The sequence below is a fragment of the Rhinolophus hipposideros genome (assembly GCF_964194185.1).
Source record: "Rhinolophus hipposideros genome assembly, chromosome: 10".
NCBI lineage: Eukaryota > Metazoa > Chordata > Mammalia > Chiroptera > Rhinolophidae > Rhinolophus > Rhinolophus hipposideros.
The window spans coordinates 13,809,323-13,837,114 of record NC_138056.1 but is presented as its reverse complement, the minus strand read 5'-3'; the positions used below and the strand labels follow the sequence as shown (position 1 = coordinate 13,837,114).

The window sequence follows — 27,792 nt, the reverse complement described above, 5'->3', positions numbered from 1 at the left end:
TGCCTCTCTGACCCTTCCCCCTGACTGGGAGATGATAAAAACTGAAGCAGTCTCCCTGGGCCTAGAGAGAGAAGCCACATCTGGAGGATAGTGGGGCCCGCCTAGCAGTCTTAGAAGGCTTTTTTTCTGAACTCTTACATGGTATGAAACAGGCATAAATTTCTATTTTGCTCACAATTCTGTATTTAGAGTCTCTTCCTTACAGCAACTTTTCCTGTACACTATAAAATACGCAGTGCCTGGCGTGCCCATGACTCAGGGACTGTTTCAGGACTGGACAGGTGACCTAGTTAGGGCCTGTGAGATACAAGGAGAGGTTTGATGGCAGGAGCTGAGAAAGAACTGTATTGTTTTTAAGAACGCGCTTTGTGGAGCAACCTTCTCTCTTCCTCAGGACATTGCCAGGCCTGGAACTATGGCAGTCCTCTTGCTACCAGCCTAAGAATAGGGCTGCACTCAAGGAGGACAGAGCTGAGAAAATCGCAGGGAAATGGAATCAGAGTTTCTGGACTAAACTCTGAAGCCCACTATATTAGTCTGCTCAGGCTGCCATTGAATGGGGTGCTTACACAACAGAAGTTTATTTTCTCACAGTTCTGAAGGGCCAGAAGTCCAAGATGAAGATGCCATGGGGTTGGTTTCTGGTGAGGCCTCTTCCCGGCTTGCAGACTACCACCTTCTCACTGTGTCCTCACACGGCCTCTTTTCTATGTGTTCGAGGAGAGAGAGAGAACTCTGGTGTTTCTTCCTCTTCTTATAAGACACCAGTCCTATTGGGTCAGGGCTCCACCTTTATGACCTCATTTAACCTTAATTGTCTGCTTAAAGACACTATCTCCAAATACAGTCACATCGAAAGTTAAAGCATCAACATATGAACTTGGGAGGGGGGTGCACAATTCAGTTCATAGCACCCATGCTACCTCTGGGCTTCCAGTTATGTGAGCCAATAAGTGTCCTTTTGTTTAAGCCACTTGGGTTTGTTTAAGGAGTTGGTTTTCTGTCACATCTTACCCTACAGTGCTTCCCTACCTCACAGATAAGCTATAAGCGTTTCTCCTTCTCTCTGCCCCAGCCTAAACACCTAAAGTAGTCACATGGACCTCATCTCTAGAAAATTCTTCTGAGACCACCCCCTCAACCACCACCACAGGCTACTTATACAGAGAGCTGAAGTTTCAGCTATAAAATCAGAGGGTTGGATTAAATACACTCTAGCACACCTTCCAGCAGAAGCGCCTGAGCCCCTTCCGGCTCTACTGTCCCATGGCACTACCTGAGGCTCTCTCTGAAGGAATCATTCTGTGTTCAGACAGAAGACCCGTCTAGTGTTAACAACGTACAGTTTATTGAGGGGTCCCTCTGGGTTCCTGTCCCAACTCCCTGTGGTTCTACAGGAGGCCTCTTCCAGCACCAACTGTCTGGGATTCTGTTTGACATCTTTTCAAGCTCCAAAGTCCCAAGATTCTGTAATACGTGCTAAATAGAACTCCTGCTCCACACACAGAAGAGAAGGCTCTGGGGAGGGCCTGGATGCAATGGTGTCCTTCCAAATGCGGCCAGAGGTTGGCCCTGCTGAGAACAGGCAGGCGGGGGCCTTGCAATGCTCAGACACCCAGCAGGTCCTGCTGCAAGGACACTCAGGTTCCTCGTGCCCACCACTGAACCATCCAGACTGCCACTGGCGGTGGCCAACTGGAGGGCATACAGTTCCAGTCAAAACATTTCCTTCTTCCAGCCTTGAGAAGTCCACTCATGCAGACTGGGGAAAAGGCTGCCTCATTCCTCAGCCAACCAGAATGTGGGAGAATTAGATCTCAGGGGAAATGACCAGTGACTGGGCCTTGATCAGCCAGGACCGTGAGGGTCCAGAGGTACCCTCTCCTGAGTCTGCAGTGACTCCAGGCTTTCCCTCTGTGCCTTTTGAAGTGACCATTTATGGGACACTATATGCTAAGGTCTATGTACTGTGCTCAACACTCTACCTACATTAGCTTATTTTGTCTTCACAACAACCCTGCAGGTATGTATCATTGCTGGTCCCATTTTATAGATAAGCAAACTGAGGCTATGAGAGGTGAAATTACTGGCTTGGAGTTAATAAGCGACAGAGCTAGATTTGAACTCAAGTTCTTTACCAGAGTGCTTGGTGGGAGACCTTTGGAATTTGGCAGCTTCTACTCTGCCAAATCATAAGACCAGAGTTATAAGACTCTGGTCTTAGAACTCGGGCAGGCATGGGGAAAGTGCATCATGAGGCCCCAGGCCTGTGAGGTCAGTGGTGACAGGGAGGAAGTTAGGACCAAAGAAACGTGGTTGCTGGAGTGAATGACAAAGCAGGCCAAGACCACAGGCAGTCCCAGTCAAGTAGAAGGGGAGTGGCCAGGTCTGTTAGTTAGGGTCTATTGGACCCAACTTGAGTGAGCAGAAGTCCCCTTTATAAGTACAGACATCAACATGAGGGGCCTGCCCACCCCCTACCGAGCAGGAGCCGGACAGCAGGTGGGGAATAGCTAAGAGAGCAGGCCACCTAGAAGAGGCTGTGTCTTGGTCATGCGTTTTGGTTTGTGTGTTATCACCTCTGTTCCTTACCTGTCTCTGTTCTTCTTAACATCCTAGGGAACAAATGACACACCGCAGACTCCCCTGACAGCTGGCTTCTGACTTGGTTTACCCAATGACAGGTACTGGAGGAAGACGGGGACCGGGAGAAGGAGAGAAGTCTATATTTATTCCAACACCCCCCTCCATTGTGAGTAGCATCTCTGGCCATGACTTTTCCCCTCCATGGCTCCAGCTCCTAGTGGGCAGCCCCAGCCCCTGGGCTACCACCCCCTTCTCCCTTTGTTTTGCCAGCCTCAAGGGTAGGGGCAATTTCCTGCTGCGGGTAATTATTTTGCCACCCACTTCCCATGTGCTCTTTCGGCACTTCCAACCATTCCCACTACTGAACATGGCTTCTGTTCTCCAGACTGGACCTTGCCCAGTCTGGCTGGAAAGAGGCAGTCAGGGTCCCCGCCTCCTACTCCAGCTGTGGATGGGGGCAGGGTCTCCCTGTGCAGAGCAACAATACCTTACTCCCTTCAGGCTGCTATAATAAAATACCAAAGCCTGGGTGGCTTATAAACAACACAAATTTATTTCTCACAGTTCTGGAGACCAGACGTCCAGCATGGTTGGGTTCTGGTGCGAGCTGTCTTCCGGGTTGCAGATGGCCCACTTACTGCCGAATCCGCAAAGCAAGAGGGTGGAAGCGGCCAAGGAGCGCTGTGGGGCCCCGTTTATAAGAGCACTAATCCCATTCATAGGATTCCACCTCCATGACCTAAGTACCTTCCAAAGGCCCTCTGTCGTGCTGCGGACCCTGCTCGCTGCGCCATTTGTCATGCAGGGTCTCAGCTTCCACTCCCCGCCCAAGAACGCAGGACACGGTAAGGCCAAAAAGGTACACCCACGGAGCCATAGGTAGGGGAGTCATACTACTATATTATCGCTGGCGGCATCCGCCTCTCTGCAATCCGCTCTTGCTAGCCCCCATCTCTCTCTGCTAGCGTAGCCACAGCCGTTATATTAGTGGCCAATGGCTTACGGGTTACAGCTGATGGCCAACTAGCCACAGCTGCTGGCCATCTGATCACAGTTGATGGCCATTTATTACCCGAGCCAGCACCTTTCTATGTGAGGCCGAGAGCCTGGAAACTGTTTTTTGGGGCTTTGTCCCCACACCCTCCCTCCTAATATCGTCACCTTAGGCACTAAGATTTCAACGTATATACCTGGGGGGAGGGGAGGTGGACACAAACTTTCAGAACATGGCAGGCAGGAAACTCTCCAGCATGAGGGTGGGCAGAAGACCCACCCTGCAGCCAGGCCACCAGGGTGCCTGGTTGGGTGACGGTCAACAGTTCTGAGCAGAACCCCGTGGATCCCAGGCCTGTTCCACCTTTGGGATGTGTGTCAGATGTTGGAGACAAGGGGCAGGCCTAGAAAGTGTAGTTCACTGGCATGTTGCCCCCTCCCGCCCCTCGCCCATCCTCGTGAGCGTATATGTTTGCCCCCATGTGTGAATGCACCCACGTGCACAGAGGCCCATGTGGATACACCAGCCTGCCCCCCACCTTGGCCCAGGAGAGGACAGTGAAGGGCTGTGTTTGGCAGATGAGGTGGGAAGGGCTGAGAGGCTTCACTCTCATCCCCCTCTCAGTTTCTGGGAGATACTCTGATATTTTCCTGGAGAGCTGGCTATGGGCCCACGGGTCCTTGCCCTCCACAATGTCAAGAAGAAAGGACACTGGGAAACTTTTCCAAAATCAGTTCAGACTTTACTAGGCTCTCTGAGCCTCTAAGCCAGGCGGTAACCAATGCTCAAGTGAAGACAGGCTGCCTCAGAACACCTCATCACCTCCTGGAACTCGGCCTCCAAATGACCCCGAGCCTTGCTCCAGGCTGTGAGCAATGCAGAAGTCTCCCCTCTAATCACCCCCACGGGACACAGCCTGGTGTGCCCACGCGAGGAGGAGCGTGAGCCTTGCAGTGCTCTGAACCTCAGCCTGGACTGCTAGCTGTGAGGCCTCGGGCAACTGCCCCAACCCTTCTGAGCCTCAGATTCCTCTCCTATGAAGTGGAGGTCATAACCACCCATGGAAGGTCTAATAAATGGAAGTGCTCCCACCTCTTCCCCTTTCTCCTTTCTCCTTTGGATCTCCTTAACCTCCACTGACCACTTTACCATCCTTGCTGCAGAGCCCTCGTTTCCCAGAATCCTCCCAGCTGCAGCCTGGCCTCCGAGCCTCGAAGGAGACAGTGGTTTTGCCACCCTTTGCTTGTGGCCTGCCGTGGGCCAGCTCCCCTGAGAGCAAAGGCCTCAGAGCTAGGAGACTCGGGCCCCACCCTCTTTGTAAACACCAGTTGGGCACCAACTGACCTCATGAGGAAAGTGCTCCACTGGGACCCTCCTCTTCCAGCCCTGCCCTCCGCTGTATGTTCCAGGGGAAGCGCCAGGCAAATCTGGCACCCTTGTACCCAGGCCGCCTCCGTCCTGGAAATAGTCACTTAGAGCCAAACATTTGGCTGAAGGTGGAAGGAAGTTAAAAGTCCCCAAGTGCTTCTCTCTTGCCCTCTCATAGCACCACCCAGGGCTGTCCCAGACGGGGCAAGTTCTCTCTAATTTAATTTTTTAATGATTGTGATAGACATACATAAAGAGGACTTTATTGTTACTCTTTGTTTCTGAAAAATAAAGGTAGGGATTAAATTATAACAAAATACTAATCATTTTAATTCTAGGTAGTGGAAATGCATGTTTTATTATTCTTTGTAACATCCTTTTCTTTCCCTAAGTAGAAACATTTTTAAATAAATAAGATTAATACAGGTTTACTGGGAAAGATTTTTGAAAATACCAAAAAGTATAAAGAGGAAAATAAGAACCACCAGAATCTCTCCTTTGGACCATTTATATATTGAGCTATCTCCTTCTGGTCCTTTTCCTAGCATATATTTATGTCACTTTATTCTCTTTTTTAAAATTGAGATATAATTGACCGATAACATGGTATAAGTTTTAGGTTTGTTTTCATCTTTTTACAATAAAAGGGATCATATTGTTTAATAACATTTTTCTTCTTAACAATACATTTTGAATAGTTTCCCATGCTTTTAAATGTTAATATTTACCTAGTAAACTTTTTTCTATCTTTTTCCATGTAATAATGAATAAAGAATATTTCATATGATTGGGATCTATAGGGATTCCATTAGGATCATACCATTTATACCTTCTATTATTTTTCTTATTTATAAAGGTGCTACACTTTTCTTGTAGAAAAGTGAGAAAATACAGATAAGCAACAAAAGACCATGTAAAATCCTTGTAGCCTTCCCACCCTGAAATAACCTCTAACATTTTAGTTTTAAATCTTCCTGTCCACTTTTCTATGTACATACATAGCTATATATAAATACACATTTTAAAATAAAATTGGAATCATAGAGTTCATACTTTTATTTTTAAGTTTGATCAAAGCTGTTCATTTTTCCCCCATTTGTATTTACTTTTTTTTTTTTAACTGGGGAGTATTGGGGAATAGTGTGTTTTTCTAGGACCCATCAGCTCCATGTCAAGTCGTTGTTTTCAATCTAGTTGTGTAGGGCGCGGCTCCCTGGCCCATGTGAGAATTAAACTGGCTACCTGGGTGTTATGAGCACTGCGCTCTAACCACTGAGCAAACCGGCTGCCCTGTATTTGCTTTAGATGCTAGGCTTGTGGGAGGTGCTAATTGTTTTTAAATTTATTTTTCTATTACAGTTGACATACCATATTGTATTACTTTCAGATATACAACATAATGATTAGACATTTAACATACCTTGTGAAGTGATCACCCTGATAAGTCTAGAACCCATCAGACGCCATACATAATCGTTTCATAATGCTTTTAATTTCTATTTTTTTGTTTACTTAACAATATAGTTTACATTGAGTAGGCGTTTCAACTATACTCAATGTATAGCTACTTTCAATGTATATGCTACTTTCAGAAAACCCAAAGTAGCAGTGGCTTAAACCTGTTCATTTCTTTCTCTAGTAAATGACGCCAGAGGTAAGTAGCCCAGGCTAGTACGGCAGCTCCCTGACCATCAGGGACCCAGGCTCTATCCAACTGGGGTTCTCCATTCTTCGTTCATGCTGTCCACTCGTGACCCAAGGCAGCTGAAGGAAGAAGCAAAGAACAGAGCCGCTTATCTCAAAGGACATTTCCTGGGATTTGTGCATCACTTTTACCTAAGTAGGGGTTCTATTACTGTGGCCAAAGAGGAGAACAGATATGGGGGGACAATTGGCTTCTCTGCCATATATCACAAACATCTTTCCAGGTGTATAGTTAGGTATCCTGTTTATTTCTCTCCTTTTTTGGTGAACATTTTACAACATCATTCAATACTCCAAAATTCTTCATTTTTAATACTTGCTTGATACTCCACGATGCACATATAGCCCTGTTTACAGACCCAGTGCCTTATTACTTGATATTTGGGTATTTTGCTCTGAGAAATATGCCTCTTTTGTGAGTAAAATTTGTCCGAAGAAGAGAGCCCAAGCTTTCCTCTGTACCCTATGGGTGCCCATATATGACATTTTGCTGGGGAGGCAGAGCACTATGTTCCTTGGAAGCTAGGTTACAGTACTGAGTTGGGTTTACTAACAAATGGAGCTTTTTAACAACAGGTGTAGCCTGTGGCTCCCATTGCAGGGGAAGTCACAGGAGTGGGCAGAGCCTGGTAGGCAGTTCTGCCCAAGGTCAGGGGTGTGGTGGGTGGATAGATGTGGGGAGAGGGTGAGGGAGTGAATGGGAAGACCATAGACTCTCAGAAGCCCAAGGGAGCCTGGCCCTGGAGAGGCTTGGGGGACTCCATGAGGCCCAATTCTTTCTTCATTCAGGTTCAGCAAATGCTTTGAGCCCCTACTCTAGGACATGCCTGGCGAGGCCCTGGGCATGTCTCAGAAAAGACATGGTCTCTCCTCTCCAGGAGCTCAGTCAAATCCAAATTTGCAAATGTTAGAGTTCAACCTGGAGAGTTGCCTAAAATGCAGAATCCTAGGGCCCACGCCCAAAAGTCTGAGGCCACAGATGTTGGTGGGCCTAGAATCTGCATTTCATTCAATGTCCCCAGGTGACCCTGGCGAGGGTGGTCAGGAGCTGTTTGGGGGGTGGGGAACTCAGGTAAGCCTCCTGGAGAAAATCGAAGCCAGGCTACCCTGGAGCCTCTATTGGCTCAGTAGGTAGCTTTGAACCTCCACTAAGCCTTAGGCTATAACCCAATAAGGAGGACATGTGTCAGCCACACCTGTGCCCAAATCTCAGTTCCTGCCTTTGGTAAACTGAGTGACCTCCGGCAAATTAGTTAACCTCTCCAAGCCTCTGTTTTCTCATCTATGAAAAGGGAATAATCACAGTGTTTCCCAGGTGAACATAAATATTAGTGCTTAGCAGAGTGTCTGACAGTCAACGGTAGATATTATTATTAAATTAATTAAAATTAATGTGTTAATTAAAATATCCTCTAAGTCAGTAATTACAGCAAGGGACTCGAGACAAGGTATATAAAGCATCCCGTACACACTGGACTCATGGTGGTAGGCATTCATGAAGTGGTTGTTATTATTAACATCCTCACATACATTTTAATTAGAGATCTTATCATCTTTGCAGCTGCCCCCACCACACAATTTTATCCTCCCAAGAGAAATCATGGATTTCAGGGCTCCAAAATGTGGACTTAACATCTACCCCCAGTGCCTGGCCCAGCATGAAAGAAGATTTTCTCAGTTCCTTCGGGAGGAATGTGCAAGTGTCAGGCAGATAAGATGAGCATGAATGAGAACCTTGTGTGTCCCTACTTTCAACTCCTACTTTTAAGGGAGCCCAGGCCTAGCCCTGGGCCATTCACCCAGCCCTGAGGGTCAAGGAGCTGTGGAGGCCAGGAGCTGTTATGAGGTGAGAAAAGGCAGGGTTGCTATTGATAATTACATTTTCAAGAGCTCGAGGATGGCCATGTTGCCATGGTGATGCTGATAGCTCTGAGCAAGCTGCGGCCTCTCTTGAGTTGTGAGTCAGGTTCACCTTTATTTATTAAAAAATAAAGCCAATGCCCTGACCAATGAAGGACAAAGCGAAACTCCAGGTGGAGGCCACGGTGTCCACTGCTGGGAGGCGAATCATCATGCTCACAGTCCATCGGTCTCCTGACTTCAGGTGGCCCAGCCGGCTCTGGAGCCTGGAAAAGTCCACAGAGGTAAGCAGGGAGCCAGCATCTCAAACTGTGGGCCAGCAGAGGAAGTACAAACAGAATCCACACTACTAGTTGAAAACCACTTCATAGGAAGCAGATCCCATTTTCTCAGCTCTGGCCCAAGGGTCAGACTCCTTCAGGAGACTGCTCCACTCTGGTATGGGGGTCCGCAGAGCCCAAGGAGATGGGCATCCCCTGGCCCACCTTCAGGTAAATGAAGGCCAGAGCCTGGCCCTGAGGTGAGCAGTGCTAGCTGACTCGCCCACTAGTATGCACACAATAGCAGTGTGAAACTACAAAACTGTTCTCCCAGGGCCTGAACTGGGCGAAGGAGGCTTTCCCCAGAACTCCTGCAGGGGAAAAGGTAAAGACCATGATAGCTCCAGCTGCAGCAGAGACCTCTAAAGGAGCTGGCATCATGTCAGCACCCCATGGGGAGGCCCACAGTGACTCACTGGAATCTTCTTCCTAGGCTGAGACACTATCCCAGAATCCCCTGTCATGGGAGGGGCCCTCAAATGTGCTCAGCTGTTAGCGTTCACTGTTGATCCCACTGACCCATGTCCTGCTGGGTCTATCTCCTAACCAGTTCTGGACTCCAAGCCCTGTCTCCACCCACTGCCTCCATCAGTTAAAAGAATATTGGGTCCTGAAGCCACAGTGGGTGGATTTAAGTCCTACTTCTGCCACTTGTTAGCCTTGTGACTGAGTCTCTATTCCCCGATCTGTAATGCAAGGGAGCTAATCACAGTAGAACCTACTCACAGGGCAGCTATGAGGGTGAAATGCGATAGTGTTTGCAAATGTTTAACAGAGAGCGTGGCTGGCACATCGTACCTGCTGGACAACTGTTAGCCATTGTTAACTTTGTTCAGGCCCTTATCCTATCCCACCTGGATAACAGCAGCAGCCTCGTAACGCCACCTGCGGAGTCTAGTCTTGCTCGCCTCCAATCTATTGCCCGCACCACAGCCAGGTGGTTTATACAAAAATACAATCCTGATCATGCTATTTTCCTCCATAAAATCTGCAATGGCTTCCATTTGTGTTCAGGATGGCTCCTGGAATTCCTTTGAGGGGCCTCCAAGGTGTCGCACAATCTAGCTCTTGGCTGCCCTCTCCAGCCCTATACCTCTCTGTACCCTCCCCACCTTGATAACTTTTAGCCATATTCAACTGTCAACAGTGTCCCCAAAGTGCCAGGCTCTGCCATACTTCCCAAAACTTTTCTATACTGGTTCCTTTGCCTGGAAAGCCTTTTTCTGTTTTTGTCCACCTAGCAAACACCTACTCATCCGCCAAGACCCACACAAGACTCCCCTATGCTGTGAAATCTTCCCATCCCCCCTCAAATGCAGAGCAGATAGAGAGATGCAAATGATTGGGCAAGTCACTTTGAGCCACTTTGGTGCCCTCCATAAAGACATTCATCACTTTACATTGCAATTATTGTGATCTCTGCCTATGACACCTTTCAGCTTCTTGAGAACAGCACTGATTCTAATTAATGTCCATATCCTCAGAACATATCACAGCAACATAACATTCACAAAAGATTACTGTGAATGAACGAATAAATAAACTCACTCAGACAAAAGCCCTGTTTATAGAAAAGGAAACTGAGGCCCAGACAGAAGTAGTGACTTAGCTAAAGTAGAGTCTAGTAGCCCTATAACTCCAGGCCCCTTTGATTCCAGGGACTATGGACCATTCATTCATCCATCCATCATTTACTAAGCACCAATCATATACCAGACACTCCCTGGGGTGCTCCCTGGGGTACAAAGAACAAGGAGTAGTCCCAGCCCTCAGGAGCCCACAAGCAGGTGGAATAGAATGACGAGCACACAGTCAATCCCTACACCTTTCACTACGAGCTGGAACAGAGGATGTTGAAGAAGCTATGGGAATTCAAGGAGCCTCAGTATGGATGGGGGTGGAGGGAAGCCACTATTTCTATGTCTTCCACTCCCTCTCCCCAGACTCTAGATGTCAAGTTCCCATAGACCACCAGGCCAAGGCAGCTGCTCTCTAGGTGCTGTCAACACAGGTGAACAGATATATGCAAGTACACACATATTCAAGACAGGTGACTTGGGCATGTCTTGCCGCAAGAAGCAGGACAACCACATGGACACATTTGTGCCCCTAAGTAGTCATGTCAAGAGCTGTCATGGGAGCCAGGACATATGCAGTCAGACAGCAGAGCATATTCTGACAATTTGCACAAATCCCTTCTGCACACCAGTTCTTGTGGGATCCCCACCAAGTGGGGTCCTAGAGATAAGACAGCTACTGTTTTCTCCTCCATCTCCAGGTGGACGAACTGAGACTCAGAGAGATGCAAATGACTTGCCCAATCCCACCGACAGGTTAGCGAAAGTGCGGGAACTGATCTATCACTCCCCAAGCATTTACGGCCGTTGAGTCTGTCTGTGGCAGACCCTCTGCTGGGCACAGGGGACACCTGGGCAAATGGGAAACAGTCCCTGCCCTTTGTGAGAGACAACAGCATAATGGCTAGCCTCAAGTCAGACAGAATCTGGGCTTGAATCTCGATTTCACCACTGACTAGCTGTGTGAGCCTGATATAGTTGTTAGTCTCTGCACCTTACATTTTGAGTCTCTGATTCAACAGGAACTAGATTAAGTCCGTCTCATGCTGAAACCCTCCAGTCACTGCCTTTGCCCTCAGAAAAAGAATCTGAATTCCTCAGCAGTGCCCCACATGACCCAGCTCCTGCTCCCTCACCCACTCACTTCTTATCACTGTCCCACCGGCCTCCTGGCTGTGCCTGGAGCAGCACGAGTACCTCTACCATGTGACCTTTGTCCCTTCTCTTTCCTCTCCTGGACACTTTCTTCAGGAAGTCACACAGCTAACTCCCTCTGTCCACTCAGGAAAACACCACTGAGTCCAAAACAAAGGGCCTGTCACTCTGGACAGTACTTGTATTCAAGACACTAGCTTTATATTATACGACATGATTCTATGTGTATTTGACCATTTTTCATGATTTGGCTTCCCAACAGGTACAGAAGGGAGGGAACGTGCCCATCACACCCTCAGTGCCTAAAATAGTGCCTGGCACATAGTAGAAACTCACTATATTTGTATGAACGTGAATGAATCAAAACCTTCACTTTCCTCCCTTTTAAAATGATACGTACAGCACACAGTTATAAGGATTAAATGATGTTCAAGTGGAAGACGCTTAGCTTGGTGCCTGGCATTTAGTTAGCACATAATAACGCTACTGTGGTGCTCACAGTCTCATGGGGAAGGCAGGCATACAAATAAATGACACAATGTGATAACAAACTTCTTACTTCCGAGCCTTCTCCTCCACTTTAGGGTCCAGGCAGCAGGCCTTCCATTTGCCTGAAGATCAGGGCCCACAGTTGTTGCCTTGTCTGCTGAGGTTACCCTTGGGGTCTGGCCCTGATGGCTGGGAGACCTCTGGGCCCTCCCGGGTTGGGGGCAGTGGGCAGAGTCCAAACCAGGCCTCAGAAACCCTCGATTCCCCCCCTGAGAGCAGGCCCCACATCAAAGTCAATCTCAGAGGGGCGAGGCCTTGAGATAAATGGAAGATTAAAGAAGGCGAGGTCTGCACAGGCCACAGGGAGAGGCAGCCGGGAGTCAACCACAGAGGGAAGCCTTGACACAGCCCTGGTAGCAGCCATCTTGGGGGGCAAGAAATGAGAAAGGGCCCCTGGCGTGGGTAAGTGGAGGCGGTGGCGGGGTGTACCTTAGCCTGAGCCCGCTCTCCCACTATTACATTGTGGCCTGTCGCTCTAGTCCATGCCTACTTAACCTTTTCCCGGCCTGGTAACAGCAGGGAGGCTCATCAGAGGAACCCCTGGGTGTCTCTTCAGGAGAATTTGTTTGGTCATTGGGTTCGGTCATTGGGGTTTGCTCCCTTCAGAGAGGGAGCCTGTAATGAGGACCTCCTGGCCCCAGCCTTCCTCCCCAGGAAAGGTCTGTAATTAGTGCAAGAGGCGAGGCTGGGGAAGCTCAGACAATGTCATTTGAACCAGGATGACACAGGGCTCAATTGCTAGTCTGCACATTTTTTTCTGGTGCCATTTCATACACAAAACCCTGGCAAGCTTAACCCTTTCCTGGCTGGGCCCTGATGCTGGGGTTTCAGCTTAATATACCATCCATTCCCATGTCTAATGGGTGCTTTTCTCGCCTCTCCCCTCCACACACCCCAATTCAGATGAGCCATGGTTTCCAACTTCCCTAACATCCAACAAACCATTTAACATCAATCATCTAACAAGACTTCACAGAGTGTCACCACATGCAAAGCCCCAAGGGGAGGGGAAAATCTCCCATCTTGCCATCAAGGAAATTTCAATCCTCTGAGCAGTGGAGGAATGCGCACTAGTGACAACAGGTGACAAGCAATGCAGGGCAGGGTTAAATCAGACAGAGAGGACCAGCTCAGGACAGGGAAGGAGCCGCGTGAAGGCAGAGTAGACAAGATGGGCTCATGGGCTGACATGTGGTAAGCGTTCAGTAAATATGTACTAAGGGAACCATCTTCCTGGATCAGAGCATTTCTGTAATTGGAATCTGAGGGCTGAACCCACAGGGAGAAGGGAGGCAGGCAAAGCCTCTGCAGCTCTGAGCCAGCGCCAGGTGGAGACAGACGTCAGAGTCTATTGGGACAGGCAGGGGCTATGGCTTCCTCTCCCATGCTCCTGAAGCATTCGTTCTGAATCCCTGAACTACAGTTTATCTCACGTGAACTGCAACCTGTCTGATTACGGATCTGGTACCCGCACTGGGCTTCGAGCAACCGGAGGGCTTTATCTATTCACCTTTGGTCTCAGATGCCTAAGCACTGAGTCTGGCACTCAAGAGATACTCAATAAATGCTCATTGAATAAATGATTGGGCTTGGGTGAGAAGGTGGAGGTGCGGGGAAGAATCTGCCTCTGTAGTCTTTCCCAGAGGATGCCAAGTGTGGCCCCACTGCCCCTGCAAATCATATCAAAATCTCCCTGACACATGAAGAGCTTCTAGAAACCAACAGGACAAAATGGACAAGACCAACCACCAATTTTAAAATGGTGGAAGAATATGAACAAAGTCTACAGAAAACGAAACATAAATTGTTCTAGGACATCTAAAAAGACTCTCAAACTCACTAATAATAAGAGAAAAGCAAACCAAAAAACGATTCAAAAGTTTGATAATACCCTGTTTGAGAGTCCGTAGAGTAACTGGCAATGTCACAGAATGCTGGTGGAGGCGTAAATGGATGTGAAATACTTGACACTGTTTATCAACGTTACAAATGCACATTCTCTTTGACCTTTGACCTAGCACTCCCACTTCTGAGAATTTAGCCTACAGATACACAGTGTTAAACAAGGCGATCATTAGAGCCTTGTTCTATTGTTTGTTATAGTAAAAACTGGAAACAATTCTAATGTCCTTCAATTCGGGACAGCCAAATAAATTATGGTACAGTGAGTGATACAATACGTAGCTATGGAAAGTTTTTTTAAAAAAAGAATAAGGAAGTCCTCTATGTACTACTATCAGAAGATCTCGGAAACAGATTAAGGAGCGGGAGGCGGTATAAAACAATGTATATAATATGCTCCTTTTCAGTTGGAAAAAAGAGAGAAAAGTACACACACACACACACACACACACACCCCACACAAGGATACCCAAGAAAGTAATAAAATTGATTATATGTTAGTGTAGGGGTGGGAACGTAGTGGTTAGGATATAGGGAGGATTGCTTTTCGTTGTATTCCATTTTTATTTTTTTGAGTCATGAGATGCATTAGGGATTCAACAAATTAAAAAGACCAAAAAAAAAAAAATACCCTCTACCTAGACATTGGGAGTTCTAGGCTTCTTCCCAAATTGTCTAGTAGAGAGGAGTCTACCTCAGCTGGCTGTTCCTCCCTCACTTTCTCTCCCCAGGCCCTGGCAGGTTTTCCTAAGGCATTGGGTCCCAGGAAATGGTGGTTGTCTGTCACCCCAACTCCTACCTTCTGAACATGGAGCATGAAGTCAGACACCAAGCCAACTGTGTGATCTTGGGCAAGTGCTTTGACCTCTCTGAGCCTCAGGAAAACAGGGTCATCATGGTATCTACCTTGAAGGGTTGTGGTGAGGTTCCCATGAGAAAACACATAGGAAATGCTTAGCATAGAACCTGGGACTTGATAAATGTTATTGTATAAATGGATCAGACTCACGCTTCCTATTCTTTGCCAATATTTTTATTGGATTGTGGGTTTTTGTCTCATTGATTTATTAGGAGCTCTTTATAGAGTCAGAAGATTGAGGTCTGCATTGCAAACTGGCAGACCTCTGAAGCGCAATGGGGCCACAGTAAATGGCACGTTGTGGAAATCATTGTTTCTATGATTATTTCTCCCCCAGTCGAGGCATGCTGGTGTCTAAAACATCCCACATTGCCGAGCCCAGGCTCGTCTGGACAGTCCCAAGGAATGGAGTCTTTATGCTTTGGCTCTGTGTCATTGTACCTCTCTGCCAGTGTCCCCTGGGTTGTCAGAGAGTGTCATTCTCCACGGCAGCTCTCAGAACACCCCTTCCATTCTGGACTGGACTCATTCTCTGTGCTTTCCGCCCAGGGTCCCGGGTTTGGAGCACATGTGTGGTGCTAGCTCCCGTAAGGAATGAATTCACTAATAGGTAGGTGTAAGGCCTATACTGGCCTAAGTCTTCATCCAGGGTCTCTCTAGGGGAGACAGATTCTGGGTGGACATGTCTGAAGGCATATAGCGAGGGAACGAAGCACAGAATATGCACCATTGGGGCCCCTCATCCTGATCTTTGGATCCTTGCTTGCCATAGAGCTGAGAAAAAAATGTGGCTCCCCTGAACCCACATCCATTCATTTTCTCCAGGGAATTGGTCCGCCCTTCAGCTCTGGAAGCTCCAGAAACGTTCCTCGGAGCATCTGGAATATATATTTGCTTTAACCGATGATTGCCAAAGCCAGCTCTGCTGCTTTCCTATTTGTTCAGTTGAGCCTCAGGGGCTGGGGCTGGTCCTTGAGGATGGGGGATGCCCAGGGTCCCTAGAGTCCCCTCTTTGTGCATGACATGGGATGGGAGCCTCCACCGTCACCTGCTTTTCCAGGAGAGGACTCCGCCTGAGGGTGGGTGAGAGTTAAAGGCTGAGTGTGCAAAGACTCCAGGCTCCTCCTTACTCCCCAGAAAGCCCCTTGATTACTGTGCAACTTGTCCAACCCTAGAGTCTGGTTCAGTGGAAAGATTAGACTTGGGTCAAACAGACCCAAGCTCAAATTCCCAACTTTCTTGCTTAACAGCTGTGTGACCTTGAACAAATAACAACCTCTCTGAGCCCTATAAAAGTAAAACTATTTTTGTAGTTACACCTTGTCTCACTTCAGGGTATATTGAAGGTATTTGAGAAATCCTGCAGACAATGGAATTAAATGGCGTTTAATAGAGGGAAAAAGATATGGGAAAAGGGGGGGGATAAAAACCTAAGATGAAGCCAGGGATGCAGTTCGTTTGTGAAATGCATCCCAATGAGATCCTGTTGCAAAAGGTAAAACCCAACAAACTCATCTCTGAGCGTCCTGACAGCTCAAGTAAAGAAGGAAATGCAGTGAGCTACAAAATCCAGAGTGCCCATTAGATTAAAAATAGACCCATCGCTCAGAAGCAGCCAGCTTTCCTGGGCCCTCAAGAAAAATTTCTTCCCTGGACCTTCCCATAGGGGCAAGTAGGGGAGGGGAGAATATGTGTGCAGTGAGAATGATACTATCTCCTAGGGCCTTTGTGTATTTGAAATAAAATAAAATGCCTGACAGTGATCCTCAGAGTGGCCAGTACATGGTAAGTACTTAATATGTGCCCACGTCCTTCCTTCCTCCAACACGGTCTTCCAACTTCTTTCAGATAAGGCGTACCTGTGAGATCTGCCATACATGTGAGCAGTCAGCTATTTAATCACTCAACAAATACTTATTGAACACCTACTATGTACCAGGCTTTGGGTGAGGCAAACATGGCAATCTCCCTAAACCTAGTTAGTATCTTTCCCGTTGTTTCCAGATCCTCAGCTTCAGAAGCTCTCTCCCTCCCTCTGCCATCCAGCCTTTTGGGTCTCGGGGCTTTGCCTCCTCCCCAGCATGCCTATAAACTCCAGGGAACCCCACTCCTGTGGTCTCCCTCATTCCCCACATAGCTTCAGGCTGCTCCCTCAGACCACCACATTCATGGAGCTCAGCCACGTGCAAGAGCACAATTAATATTCCGCTCAGTCTCCCCCAGCCCTGCTGCCTATTGGAAGAAGATGGAAACCAGATTTGCAGCCGCACGCGCTGGCGTGGAAGTGCACGGAGGGGTGAGCCCGCTCCTAGAAGAGAGTTGGCACGTTCTCCTCCAGAGGCTCGCACACGTGCACAAAGGGCAGAAGCCCCACATGTAGGTCTACACCTCCAGACACAGGACCATCCACCCAAGTGTGTGCACGCATGGTCACACCCCTCAGCTCCTGACCAGTTGATGCTCAGAGAGCACATGGAAACCTCACCCACAAGGCCCACATTTGCTTTCTGGGCAGAGGGAGACAGAGTCATAGTGCTTCAGAGCTGGTAGAATGGAATCTGAGAGACCATCTTATCCAAAGCCCTCACTTTTCTGGGAAGAATCTGAGGCCCTGGCTTAACCTTGACTGTGATCAGTCTCTGCTGGACTGAACTATGCCCCGTTGCATTTTAGCAAAGCCTTTGGATGTTGGAGGCTGCCTCTCTACTTCCTGGTGAGGAGGAGCCACTTCAGCCTCACCAGCACTGGAGGTTGGGGAAATCGAGGCACAGGAAGTGGGGCTAGAGAAGGACTTGGCAAGTCAGTACATCACAGGCAGAGTCCAGCCACTGACTTTTCATGCCCCTGCCTTTCCTCGTAGTCCCCTATTTCTAGCTCTGCCAGCCCCAGGTGGGGCAGGATTTGCAGGGCGGTGTCCCCAACAACATGAGGACTCACCAAAGGCAAGAGTGGCTTTGTTGATCTTTTCTCCCTTGACTTTGCACATAGAGAGCAAGGGGGATGGAGGGCTGTATGCCTGAGTGTATGCCTTCAGGGTAGGAGCCCGTGGCCTGGGTTATAGTCATTAGAAGCAGTGTTGGTGCAGGTGGTGTAAGGTAGAGAGAAGGGTGAGTGCAGAGCAAGACTGAGAGCAAAGCAGGAAAAGGGTGGAGCTGTTCCTCGGGCAGCAGGCAGACAGAGGGCCAGGGAGTGGGCCTGCCTCCAGTCTGAAGATGGGACAGTAGAGCAGAAATTCAGGGAAAGAGAAGCTAAAATAATTACCAGGAAAAGGAGCTGGAAGGGAAGCAAGTGTTTTCCTAGTCCTTAAGGAACTTCAGTCTTCAGAGAATTTGGAAAGGGGAAAATATCTATTTTTAAGGCCCTTCTCCAAGGCAAGGTGGCTGGTGATTCACTAGCTGCTGAGGAAGGTCCTGGAAGGTCCCTCCCCTCTGCTACTGCCTCTGCCTAGTGAGCAAACCCAGTTCATCTGGGGTGAGTGGAAAGGGCCCTGGGTGAGGAGCCTGGAGGCCCAGATTTCAGTGTTGTCCTTGTCCTATAAAAGCTAAGCAATCAAAGGCAAGCCTCTTGTAGCTCTAGGCCTTGGTTTCCCGTGAAATAAAGGAATATAAACTCTCTGAGCCTTGCTTTTCTCACCTGCAGGTTGGGACTAATAATAATAATATCGTGTTTCATTGAATCTACAATGTCATCAATTGTATTATGCACCATTTTTTGTACATTAAGAAGGAAAGAACACTGTCCATTCAACTACAACATACCATTGATTATAAGACATATTCTGACTTCAGAGATTTTAAACTATGCATCTCAGAATCAGTGAATATCTTACTTATCTTACAACCTTGTTCTAAGAATTAAACAAGATAATGTAAATAAAGTATTTCATGCCCGGCACAAAGCAAGTACTCAATAAATGTAAGGTATTTTTATGGTTCAGGGTGGAGCTGGGAAGGAACCACAGACCAAGGGGATGGAGAAGAGTGAGAGCTGGGGTCTGAAGCCCACCCCCACCCTCCTTAAAGGGTGTCACCCCAGGGACTCTGTATCTAGCCCCAGCCTGGGGCACAGGGAGAGCAGCCATGCAGCCCATTTTAGGGGAGCCACAAAAGAACAAATGTTCCCATCTGTGCCCCGGAAGTCAGCCTAATCTCCAGGATGAATATGTTTTCATTTCTCAGAAGTTCCTGTTAGAGTGCGCCAAAGCCTTTTTCCCTTTACAAGCCAGGCAAACAAAGCAGGTTTACTTTGGGTGACCTTCTCACTACCACCACCGGGGCTGGCCTGCTGAGTGTAAACACCCACCCTTGCTCCCTCCTGGAGGCTCCAGGTGGGAGCCTAGAAAATGGGAGTGCCAGTCCTCCTGAGGAGGCAGGTCCTGACCCCACCCCCCACTCCCTGCAGGCCCTATCCTGGTAAGGGAACATCTGGAAGGTACTTGGAGAGAACAGGATCCTAGGGGTCATTAACACCTCTCCCATTTTATAGATGTGAAAACTGAGACCCAGAGAAGAGCAGAGACTATCCAGGAGTGTCAAAGTGTGACAGTCCCCAGCCAAGCCCCCCATCCTCTCTCTCTCTCTCTCTCTCACACACACACGCACACACACACACTCACACACACATGCATGCACGAACATGCATGCACACATACTCATACAACATCCCTTCTTACAGCTCCGCCTGGCAGGAGCCTCTCTCTCTACCTGCCCTTCAGTGTCGGGGACAGGCAGGAAGCTTATCTCCGTCCTTTCTCTCCTGTGCTTCACTGCCTGGGTTGGGATGTCTATGCATTTTGCTTCACAGCTGGAGCAGCTGCTGGAGAGCAACCACCAGATGTTCCTGAGCCCATAACAGGAGGGGCCACGGTCTGTGCTTTTCTTGACCTGGAGTGTTTGGGGGTGTTTATAGAACCAGTCTTGGCCTCCTTTCCGGACCCTTCAGATGCAGAGAAGGGGCCTGAGAGGGGCTGGCTTGTGGACCATGCCCAGGACATCAGGGAGAAAGCAGACCCTCCCTGTTGAGTCAGAACCATGATTTCAGACCTAATTTCGGCTGTCTAATTTCCTCTCCTGAAAAACCTTTAAGAGACTATGCAGAAGGGATGCTGCTACAGAAGGTCTCAGGCGGGCCTTCTAATCTGAACTGATGCACTTCTTTTCAGTACTTAAATAGAACAAAGCCTTGAGCCTCAGTATAACCATAAGTACGGGGTTTATGCAGGGCATTGGGGGTTTACATTCATCATCTCCCTCCAGTGCCCCTCCCAGGCTTCCTCTCTTTCTCTTCTACTCGCTGTTCCCTCTGCCTGGAATGCTTGTCTTTCCATTTTACCCCAAAATGGTTCCAGTTCATGATTCAGCTCTCAGCTCACAGGTCACATCTTCAGGGAGGCCTTCCTTATCCACACAGCCATCTCTCACTATTCTATTTCCTTCCTAGTCCTTATAACTATCTGAAATCATCTTCTTCATTCCCCCCCCCAGGCTCTCCTCGTTCACCCTAAACATAGCTTCTTAATCATCACTGTGTCTCTAGTGTTCATAGGTGCTCGATAATACTTGTAGAATAAGTAGAATAAATACTTGTAGAATTAATAAATCCTCTGCCATTCTCATCTTTGCAGGACTTTGCCATCCCAGAAAAACATGCTCCTACTATGTTCCAGGTTCTGCACTGCCCATTTCTTTTTCCTTCCTCTTCCCACCCCGTCACCCTCAGGACTTTTCTTGGAAGATCCTGCGTCTCAGACTCCACAGGAGGTACTGGAACCAGAATGTCTCCCCAGGATTATTTTCAACAGCTTCCTGGGGTGTTCACCTGGGTAAGAATCAGGAAAGAGAGGACACTCTAATCCTATTTATCTCAAACTGTATAATCTTCCCCAATCACTTAAATGGTGCCTGTGTCCCTAATTACAGAGCAAGCTGGGAGGAACATGGGTACAATTTCTAGCCAACCTCAGGCAGACAGGCACTTTTGTTCCTCCTGGGGGCCTGCAGGGACTCCAGCTCAGGAGCCAGGACTCCAGACACCTGCTAGCACAAGCTCACCCACCACAGCCTGGCTTATTCACCCAGCCAAGACCACTCCCCCACCCTGAAAAGGATCATCCTCATTCCCAGTGTTTGAATGTTCCCTGGTTGACCAGATGTGACACTTTTGGGAGAAGCACCCATGGTCTCAGTACCCGAATTCTACCTGCCACTGTTTTGAGAGTGAATTGATTTCTTTTGGGTCCAACCTAACTTTTCAGAGTTGTATTGCTGGTGCACTGGTCCCCAGAGCATGGGCTCTATTCCCAGCTTCTCAGGAGCAAACCCTCCAGGAGGCCTGGAAGCTAACAGTCATGTGACAGCCTGGAGGGTCAGAACTTCATTCTCCAGAACTATGTCAACTGGATCATGAGATGGCAGAAAAGCCACATGCCTGCCTGCCCACCTGCCCCAGGCAAGCAAACAGCTGCTCCCTTAGCCTCAATGTGTGCCCTTTTCCCACCCTGGCACTGAGAGAGCCATTTCAGTGACATCCCTAGCTTAACTGCAATGACATCTCTGCTTCTTAAAGGCCTTTTGGTTCATGAGCTAATTAAAAGCCCCAGACAGCAAGGACACACTTAATCCTATTAATGACTTCTGACCAGGAAACAGTGTGCCCAGCCCTCTGAGGGAGTGTCTTTCTGAACCACCTCCGTTTGTTCAGACGCCTGGTGATTGCTTATCAGCCCTTTTAAGAGATTAAGACGTACTCTGGCATGGGTCACTTAGGTAATGGATCCAGGGGGTCTGGGAGTGTCCCATGACCATGGAGCATGCAACCAACCAGCATCTTGCCTCAGGCAAACTCCATGGCCACTGTTTGCCAACTTCTTGCTCTTCAGAACAATTAGGGGGACTTGATTGATGAGGAGAGGGGTCCTAGCCTCCTCTTTGCTGCTCACCTGGCACTTTCACACACAGGAAAGGTACAGTCCTTGCCCTGAGTCCAGTTAGGGTCATAGATAATTGAGCAAACAAAGACAATAAATCCATCCCAAAGGATATAAGCACACCATGTCCTGTGAGTATACAGTGGTGATAACTGCTTCAACCTTGGGATCAAAGAAGGCTTCCTGGTGGAGACGTGTGAAAATCTCCCCACTGAGGAGATTTTTTGGAGGGGTCTGTGAGATGGAATTCCATGGCTTTGGATTTGGTTCAGGTTCTAGCATAAGGCAGGAAAAATGGAAATAACTCAGTTCCCTCGTGAAGTTACAGGAGCGTGGTTGGCAAAGCCTTACCAAAATGCGGAGGTTCCAGGAACAGTTATTCGCTCCGGGACGGTTTTGCTTTAAGCCCCTGTACTGAGCGTTCAGTAAAGAGATTGACAGAGACTAGCTTGTCTCTTTAAAAGAGGCCTCTTTAAAAGAGGAGGGACGATTTCTGAGGCCACTCCCTCTTCTCATTAATATGAGATTATCGTGAATATTGATGTGGGGGCGTGGCGCCTCGGCCAGCTGGGCTAACCAGCCCGGGGTTCCCGGTTTCACAGAGGAAAGTGACAGAAGCCGAGCAGAGGGGACGCTGAGAGCGCGGAGCGCCTGGTAGCCACCCAGTCTCGGGGGAGCTCTCAGCTCCCCCGTCCCCGGCTCCCACCCTGTCCCGGGGGCTCCTCAAGCCCTCAGCCCCACTCCCGGGCTCCCCATGGAAGCCAGCTGTGCCCCCGGAAGAGCAGGAGGAGGAGGAATCGGCTAAATGCCCGCGGTGCGCCCGGGGCCCCTGAGCCCAGCCCGCTCCGCGCCGCTGCCCTAAGGCCCTCACGCCCCCGGCGCCCCCTACCCGGGTTGTGCCGCCTCCGCCCGCCCCTCCCTCGGGGCTTCGCCCGGGACCTGCCCCCGCCCGCTTGCCAGAGCTCAAGCAGGAGCTCTGGGCCAGGCGCGCCGCCGCCCTGGAGTAAGGGAAGCCCAGCCGAGAGGGTCTCCGGAGCCGGCCGCGATGGACGCGGTCTTGGAGCCCTTCCCCGCCGACAGGCTGTTCCCCGGATCCAGCTTCCTGGACTTGGGGGATCTGAACGAGTCGGATTTCCTGAACAATGCGGTAAGATGAAGGGTCTGCGTCCCCCTCTCACCCCTCCGCACCGGTCTTCGCAGCTTGCCTGGGCCCCCCTGAAGGACGGAGCTATACATCACTGGGCAGAAGCGGAGGAGGGGGTTCGGTGCAGGGTCCCCCCAAGGGACACGTGCTTAGAGCTCTGAGATTTGATGACTAAGATCCCTCGACACCTCCCGAGTCCCAGAGCCTGGACCGGAGCCTCTGTACTTGCGCCAGTGCGCGCCCCCCCCCCGGGGGGGGTCCGTCCGAGGATGCATTGGCCTCCGCCTTCTAGGGGAAGGGGACCTCGAGGCGTCGGGGTCCATCCGATCCTCCGATATGAGCTCAAGAGACACCAATCCTGCCCCCTCCCGGGGTTCCAAGACCCGATTGGGCGCAAAGCCGGCCCGCAGCTGGTTCTCCGCTGGGAGGCGCACAACGGAGTGTTCAGAGGGCCAGACACCCGACGCCCCATGTGGGGGCCAGAGCCGGACTCAGGTTCTGAGGCAGACCTGGAAACTTAGGGGTGCCGGCGAGGCTGCCCCTAAGTCAGGAGCAAGACCTCCCCAGGCAGGGACCTGACGCCCAGCTGGTCAGAGCAGCACTGGGCAATCACTCAGGAGGAGAGAGCTCTTTCTCCCCATCTATGTGTCTCTAGGTCTGTTTCTCTGTCGCTCACGTCTCCTGGACTTTCTCTGTCTCTCCGTGGCTATCTCTGTCTCTGGGCTTGTCTTTCTTCTCTGTCTCTCTTCCCCTCCCTCCCTAAGGAAACGTGGCTTCTCTCTCTCTTCTTCCCTCCCTCCCTCCCTCTCTCAGCCTCAGCCCGAAGGCCCTGCTGGGGGAGGGGCATGGGCTCAGTAACTGAGGGAAAATATTTGGGTTCAGAAAGGCCTTCCCAGTTGAAAGGTGGGCAGCTTAGGGAATCTGGTGGTATCCAGCTATGCCGTGAACCACCAGTCTCACGTGTACACACATGTACACACACACAAATACACACATCCACAGATCATCTCAGGGGTCTCTACCTGCTGGCCTCTACCTACCGGGCCCAAGATAAACTCGGCCAGACAAGAGTTAAGTGCATAGATACTTAAATTGGGCATCTTGGACTTCCACCTAATTGTTCCCCCTGCTAGACTGGTTGATGGTGGAGAAAGCAGCCTCAGTGTGGGAGGCATGGGTGTGAGGTCTCCCTGTCCTTCATTAGGCTGGGTCACCCTGCTCTCTGAAGAAGGCTCCTGTTCCCAGTCAGAGGGAGCACTCTTCAGCAGACAGCCAAGTGGAGGAGGGGAGACGGCTTAAACTGGTTGTGGGGAGAGCTGGGTTCTAGTCCTGCTTCTGCTTCTGCCTCCCTTTGTGAGCCTGGGGCACGCCACCCAGCTGTCCTCCCTGAGCCTCAGTTTCTTTGTCTATAAAATGGGCAAAGATTGGATCAAGTCTTTCTAAGAATGATTTGGCACAGATCCTAGGAATAAAGTAGCAGGGATCTGGGGTTCCACACAGCCCTCCTGGAGTTGATAATAGATACTGATCAGAGGGAGGAGGTTATTGGAGCTTGTACCCTTGCAGCCAAGGAGGGTAGTAGAGCCTCGCTGTGAGGTTTCCTCAGCCCTCAGCAGCTCTGAGTTGGCTTTTCTTCTGAATGAACTCTGCAGCCTACAGCTTCTTCCTGCTGCTCCATTCAGTCTCGAGTCCCCAGCTGCTCATCTGGGCGGTGGTCCAGCACAGGAAAGGAGGCATGATCAGACAGTGGTATCCAGCACCCGGACTGGGAGGGAAAGCCCTGCTGGGGAAGCTCTTAACCTGGGGCCTAGGCCTGCTCCGGTGAGGCAGGGGAGAGGAAAGGATTCCTAAGAGGAGAGCGAATGAACTCCTGGGCTGGGAATCAGGAAATCTGGTTCTAGCTGCGCTTCTGCCACCAGTCAGCTGGGCAGTTCAGATAAGTGACTTTTCTTCCTCTGGGTCTCGGTTTCCTCATCTGAAAAATGGAGCTATAGAACTTTTCCCACAGTGTTATGGTAGAGATTTAGTGACAGAATTAATGAAAGATTAATGTAGGACAATGTCTGGCAAATAAGTGTCCATAGTTAAAAAGTGTCCTGGCAAATAGGTGCCAGGACAATGCCTGGCAAACAAGTGCTCCAGGCACTAGACAGAGTGGTGGTAAGGACTGCTCAGGTAGGAGTTGCTGTGTGACTTTGAGCAAATCACTTTCCTTCTCTGGTGCCTCCATTTATATGTCTAAGGTCCCTTCCAGCTGGGACCCCATGCCAACCCCACCTCCAACTCCCTCTTCATTCTGTATGAGGATAGTAAAATGTTTCCAGGGTTAAGAATGGGAAGGGATGGAGTCTGTGTGCTTCTCAGTATGGAAGATGGAAAGCAGGGTATTCACTATCCTTAAAAATCCAGATAAAGGCAATAAAGTCGTGTGGAAAGTATGTACTCTGTGGCTCTATGCAAAAAGCAAACATCAAAATGTATGCTCACCCTGAACACTACTAAGAAACATGCATTCGCCTGGATAGAGACAGGAGAATGAGTATGCAAAGTCAAGTGTGCTTGGAGATGGCCAGGGGTACTACGTTTTTTCTTCTATGACGATACCTTCATGCTGTTGCAATCTTGTCTGTGTTATTCTCAGAGACACCCCTCAGAAGGGCTGATCTTCCTGCCAGATATGGGGGTTTCTCCTCCCTTCCCCTCCCTACTCTCCCACAGTTCTTAATGTGGCCCCCCTCAAGCCCTTTTCCCTGTACCCTGTGATCCTTCAGCCCCAGGGCAGGTATAAGACAGGGTCTGGTACTCAGAGAACTGGGATAAAGGACCAGAGGGAGAACAGGTCATGTCACCAGATAGAGACATTAGGTTTGTGTGTTTCTGGCCTCATTCCTCTGGTTAAGGGGGAGGAATGACTCTCATTTCTCTAGAGGAAAATGGCTTTGGATCCCAGAGAAGCCCCTGGCTGGGAGGGTGTGGGGAGGAGGAAGAGGGAGTTCTGTTGTCTCAAAGGGGAGCAGCAGGAAGCTTGGAGGATGTTTGCCCAGCACACTCATTTACCTCCCAGCAGCTGGGGAGACCAGGTGTGGGAATGACCGGAACCCAGGGACCAGCCCAGGAGAAGGGGGTATCGGGGCTAAGCTTGATGGCTGTTCCCCAAGCCCCCAGACTGGCTTCACCCGAGTTAAATGGGGAAGCAGAAAACAACCACCACACCAGGCTTTGGGGGATTTAGGGAGATTAGAGAAGTATGTGCATTTGGGTGTTCCTATGTACGTGTGTGGGCCTTTGACAGCCCTTAAAAGGGATGGGTTGTGTGTGCATGAGTGTGTGAGCTCGCATGTGTGCTTCTCTTTAAATTCTCACCAACAGGAAGGAGGACCCAAGGGCTAAGGCACTCTGATCTCAAAGTAGAATCCGCTGGAAAAGAACTAATGGAGAAAAACTAATGGAGGAGCCCAAATCTCAGGGCTTCTATTCAGGAAGGGAGATCTCCCCAGACACCTACTCCTCCTCCAAAACATTGAGTTTGTTTTGGGCAGAGGATTTTTTGTTTTGTTTTTGCTTCTCTTACTGAGATATGAGCTCTGTGAGAGCAGGGGTTTATCTGTCTTATTTACTGTTGTATCCCCACTGCCCTGTACAGTGTTTGGCACAGAATAGGCCCCAGCCAAGCATTGCTGAATGAATGAAATGGGGCCCAGGCCAGACCCCACATTTTACGAGGAGGAAAAAGAGTACTTAAGCTCATCTACTCCCAGCTTCCAGAGTCCTGCAGCCCACACTGTTTCTCAGATTCAGGAAGGCTCTCTATGCTTTCCAATGAGTTGTCATTGCTATCCCTGTCCTCTGTATGGCATAGACCCCCACAGCTCCTGGTCCAGGATAGTCTGAAGCTGGCTGAGACACAGTAGATTTGAACTTGCGGCTTAAACTCAGACGTGAGCACTGGCTTCAGGGCTTCCATCGTTCCCAGTTTCTTCTTGTTCCGGTTGCTCTGGGCATCCTGGATCCACAATCACCAACTTAAAACTAAGTCTTTTCTATTCCTACCTCAGGGCCTTTGCACATGCTGTTCCTGGCATCTAGAATGCTTTCCCTTCAGTTCTCTCCATCTCACGTTCTTCAGTTCAAATGTCACCTCTTTAGGAAAGTTTCCCAATCTACCTCCAGTGAGACCTCATGTTATTTTCCACTCAGTCCTTTGATTTCTGCATAGCCCTTATACCAGTTGGCAGTTATTTTATTGGCTTGTTGTCCATTTCCTCTGTGAAAAAGCAAGTTCCATGAGAAGAGAGATCTTGTCAGTTTTGTTCATTGCCATAAACGTAGCACAGTACCACGGCACAAAATCGGTACTTAACAAATAGCAAAATTCCACCATAACGCAATAAGCTGAGTCCACAGTTTTCAATCATATAAAACACAGAGTTATGGTATTGTAGGGTCAATGAAAAACTATTTTTCAGTGGGTCTATATTATCACAAAAAGCATAGAAGTAAAGATTGTGAAACCTTACTGCATGCAGCAGAGCAAACTGAGAAAGTTCCCGAGGAGCATGAGCAGACACTTCTTTAGCAGCCTTACACAGAAGAGTTTTGCCCACCTTTATCTGAGATGGGCCCCCGGTATAGGACAGAAGCCAAGGTTTGGTCACATTATAGTGGACTTCACTCCATTTCAAAGATTTACTGTATTTGTAGAAAAATTATTTCAGACTGGGGCAATCCATTTAAGGGAAGGGGGAGAATGTTTTTTAAAAGACAGGCGTGGGTGTTCAAGAAGTACACATACTGGTAATTCCAGAAAGGCCCCTGAGAACCTGGTCTGGCCAGCCAGGAGGGTGATGGC

At 49.2% G+C, this 27,792-nt stretch overlaps 1 protein-coding gene across 1 annotated transcript in view; it reads left to right on the top strand.

Annotated features, from left to right (window-relative positions):
- The first annotated feature begins 22,391 nt into the window (after positions 1-22,391).
- The window catches only part of CREB3L1 (cAMP responsive element binding protein 3 like 1), a 33,905-nt gene continuing 28,504 nt past the window's right edge, over positions 22,392-27,792 (top strand). Inside the window, exon 1 of the mRNA XM_081063108.1 lies at positions 22,392-22,946. Within this exon, the coding sequence (XP_080919234.1) occupies positions 22,845-22,946 (102 nt within the window). The 5' untranslated portion in view covers positions 22,392-22,844. The remainder of the gene's footprint in view (positions 22,947-27,792) is intronic.